Source organism: Fonticula alba, assembly GCF_000388065.1.
Source record: "Fonticula alba strain ATCC 38817 unplaced genomic scaffold supercont2.1, whole genome shotgun sequence".
NCBI lineage: Eukaryota > Rotosphaerida > Fonticulaceae > Fonticula > Fonticula alba.
This window is the reverse complement of record NW_009242971.1, coordinates 228768-232022: the sequence shown is the minus strand read 5'-3', so window position 1 is coordinate 232022 and position 3255 is coordinate 228768. Positions and strand designations below refer to the sequence as shown.

Genomic DNA, 3255 nt, shown 5'->3' with positions numbered 1-3255 from the left:
CCCCGCGCGCGAGAGAGAGACGCTCCTGACGCCCCTATTCGCTCCCACTCCCATCCCTGAATGCAGTGCAATGACCTGATTGCCAGTCGGATTCGCACGAAGCTCGAGCAGATCGACCTGGAGCAGCGTCATTTGTCGCAGTTCCTTTCCGGTCGGTCGAGCGCCGGATTGACTCCCCATGGCGGCGGGAGGCTGGATCAGCTGTTTAGTTCCAGCCCCGACGCCCTGAGTACCCAATCCACCCTGGCCCAGGACGTCATCGATGAGGTGTGCTCGTGTGCCCTCTGGCTCGCCTTCCGGGGATTGCCCCCGCGTCATGCGGCCGCGTTTCTAACGACCAGCCCCTTCCTGTCCACCTCACCACACTCCCCCTCTTCCTCCCTTCTCGTCGTAGCTCAAAGCCGAAGAGGAGCGTCTCTTGCAGGAGGCGGCCGCTCTCGAAAGGGAGGCCCTCGAGCTCCAGAAAATCTCCGACGACTTGGACATTGAGGCGGATCTCATTGATCGACAGGAAAATATGTACGCCACATTTCCTGTTCTGCCGGCACAGGAACGCCACAGCTCCCTTGCCACAACTCCTTTGCCACAACTCCCTTGCCACAACTCCTTTGCCACAACTCCTTTGCCACCGGCCCTTTGCCACAGCTCCCTTGCCGCAGTCCGTTTGTTGCACTCCCCCCCCCCCCTCCAGAGCGCCGATTTTCACCACCACCCTCCCATCAACCAGCCTGCAGTTCCATCTGAACCGTCTTCAACAGGACTCGGAGGAGTTCAATGATGAGAGTGACGCCATTGCCTCCCTCTATGCACACTATTCCATGCAGCTGGTGCGGATGTCCCCTTCGGCTTCCTCACTTGCCCCCTTCCTTTTGTCATGGCCTTTGTCCGGATCACTGATCTATTTTTTTCTTTCCCCCGGAACCAGGAGCGCCTCAGTGCCTGTAGCGTGATCCAGGATGCCTTCCACATTTCGGTAGATGGCCCGGATGTGGCGTCCATTAATGGCCACCGCCTGGGGCTTTTCGAGAAGCTTTCCGAGCGCAATCGCGACGAGATCAACCACGCCCTGGGGCATGCGTGCTTGCTGCTGCATATCCTTGGCCAGCACTTCCCTTTCACCTTCTCGCGGTATGCTTTGTCGCCTGCCGGTTTCGCTCCCCCTTCCCTTCGGGGCCGGTTCCTGACATCCGTCCACCCATTCGCTCAGGTACAAGCTTTGCCCCTTCGGCAGCCGATCCTTCCTGGAGGTCAGCCTCGGAAGCGATGCCGGAGGCGACTCCGGGGGCCGGCGGCCGGCTGCCAGTGAAGATGGTCGCAAGCTCGACCTCTTCTACCCGGCCTCCTTTGCGGACAAGATGAAGTTCCGAAGCTCCTTCAATGAGGCCCTGGCGGCCTTCCTGGACTGCCTGGATCAGCTGGCAACCGAGATCAACCGGCAAATTTCCTCGGGCGTTGGGCTGCCCCGATCTGGCTCGTCCGGCACCGGGATTGCCGCGGCGGCAGCAGGTGGCGCCCCCGGGTCCCCGGAGCGCTCCCAGGCATCACCCCCACCAGGGACATTCACCTGCCTGCCTCATCATTTCGTGTGCGTTCGCCTTTCTATCCCGCCTCCCCCCCCATGCGAATATCTTTTCATCTTCGTATTTTCACCTCTGCACACACTCACACCCATATGTCCACACTGATGCCCTCGCGCATGGATCCCCCTCCGCCTCCCATGCTGTGAACACCAGCATCGAGAAGGGTCACATCGACGGGCGGCCAATCGTCTTCCCGAATGCCATCACTTCCTTCGAGAAGCTGTCATCCACCTTCCTGCCTTCTTCATCATCCAGTGCCTCGGGTTCGGCCAGTTCCGGGTCCCTGGCCGGCAGTAGTTCCGGTCGGCGAAGCAACATCAGCAACGAAGAGCACGAATGGAACTTGGCGCTCAAGAGCATGCTGAGCATGCTCAAGTGGGCGCAGCTGTATGTCGATCACACGCGGAGCCGTTCTCTGTCAACCTCCGCCCCGTCCAATGTTCGGCATGGCGGAGGGGCGTGAGCACAGCATGCTAAAGATACATACCCCCTGCTTTGCCCTGCTTTCCTCTGTTACGCGTGCCCCTCTTGTTGTTGGACAAGGGGGCGGGGGGGGGGGGGGGGAGAGGCGCAAGCAGCAACGAAGAACGAAAAAAAACCGAGCCAAGGGGGCAGGGGCGGGAGCGGTCGGGGGGGGGGGGGGGATGATAGTCCGGGCGCCCGCGTCTGGGAGAGCCTTCTCCGAGAAAGATCACGCGAACCACCGGGCCCGGCAGCCGGCACACAATTCTGGTACTACAATATCAGATAATGGGAAATCGCTCGTGTTCAATGTGGGGCTCAGGCGGCCCTCCGGTATTTTCGCGTTGCCTTCTTCGGAAAATGTGCACCCCGACCCGCCCCGATTGCCTGGTGGCTGGGCTGGCTCCCCCCCCTCCGAGGGAGGTCTGTGCGCGTGTGCCTCCCCCCCCCGCCCCCTGCTCCCGCGCGCGCGGCTGAGAAGGATGATTTTCTCGCGCGGGGAAGGGGCCGTTAGGAAAGGGGGCACATATTTTCACACAAACGGGAAAAGGTGGGAAAGAATATGTTGGAGGGATTCACACGGGGGTCGGGGACAGGCATGGACCAAGCCGAAGCCCGAGGCCTGGGGCTTTCTTTTGGGGCGCCGGTGTGTCCTTGCGCGGAGGGCGGCTCAACGAGCGGGGAAGAGGTCTCTTGGCGGGGATGTGCCTCGCTTGCGAGATGGCACATCTTCCCCCTCCGACGAGCACTCAACGCGGGGGGGGGGGGGGGGGGGGAACAATCATCGAGGGGAGCTCGGCATTTTCCTTCCTCCCCCCTCGCCCCTGTTGCCTGGGTGCTCTATCCTGCGAGCTGACTTGCGGAGGCCAGCTCCGGGACAGAAGGAGGTACCATGCAGGCGCAGTGCGCGGCCGCGCGCTCTTTCTCCCTCCTCAACATCGGGTGCAAATGTGCGCTGCACCTTTCCATGATGCACCCGCGTGTGGCGGACGCCTAGTCATGGCTATTCAGCCGGTCTTCGCAGGGCGATGGTCATGACTACTCCCCGTATGGGGGCCGATGACTTGGAGGCTGGACAGGCGAGATCACTGGGGGTGGTTGGGGTACTGCAACGCACGCGAGCGACCCCGACGGGCCAGGACTTCCCCGCTGGGGGCAGGGCGGAGTGCGCAATTTTCCGCCGCTCGTCAGGGCTTTGATCGTCCCCCCCCCC

The 3255-nt window shown here is 62.1% G+C and overlaps 1 protein-coding gene across 1 annotated transcript in view; it reads left to right on the top strand.

Annotated features, from left to right (window-relative positions):
• The window catches only part of H696_00039 (hypothetical protein), a 2659-nt gene extending 578 nt beyond the window's left edge, over nucleotides 1-2081 (top strand). The window contains exons 3-8 of the mRNA XM_009493873.1: nucleotides 67-267; nucleotides 395-519; nucleotides 728-827; nucleotides 926-1128; nucleotides 1208-1585; nucleotides 1734-2081. Coding sequence (XP_009492148.1) covers nucleotides 67-267; nucleotides 395-519; nucleotides 728-827; nucleotides 926-1128; nucleotides 1208-1585; nucleotides 1734-2043 — 1317 coding nt within the window. The 3' untranslated portion in view covers nucleotides 2044-2081. The remainder of the gene's footprint in view (nucleotides 1-66; nucleotides 268-394; nucleotides 520-727; nucleotides 828-925; nucleotides 1129-1207; nucleotides 1586-1733) is intronic.
• Nucleotides 2082-3255: the final 1174 nt, after the last annotated feature.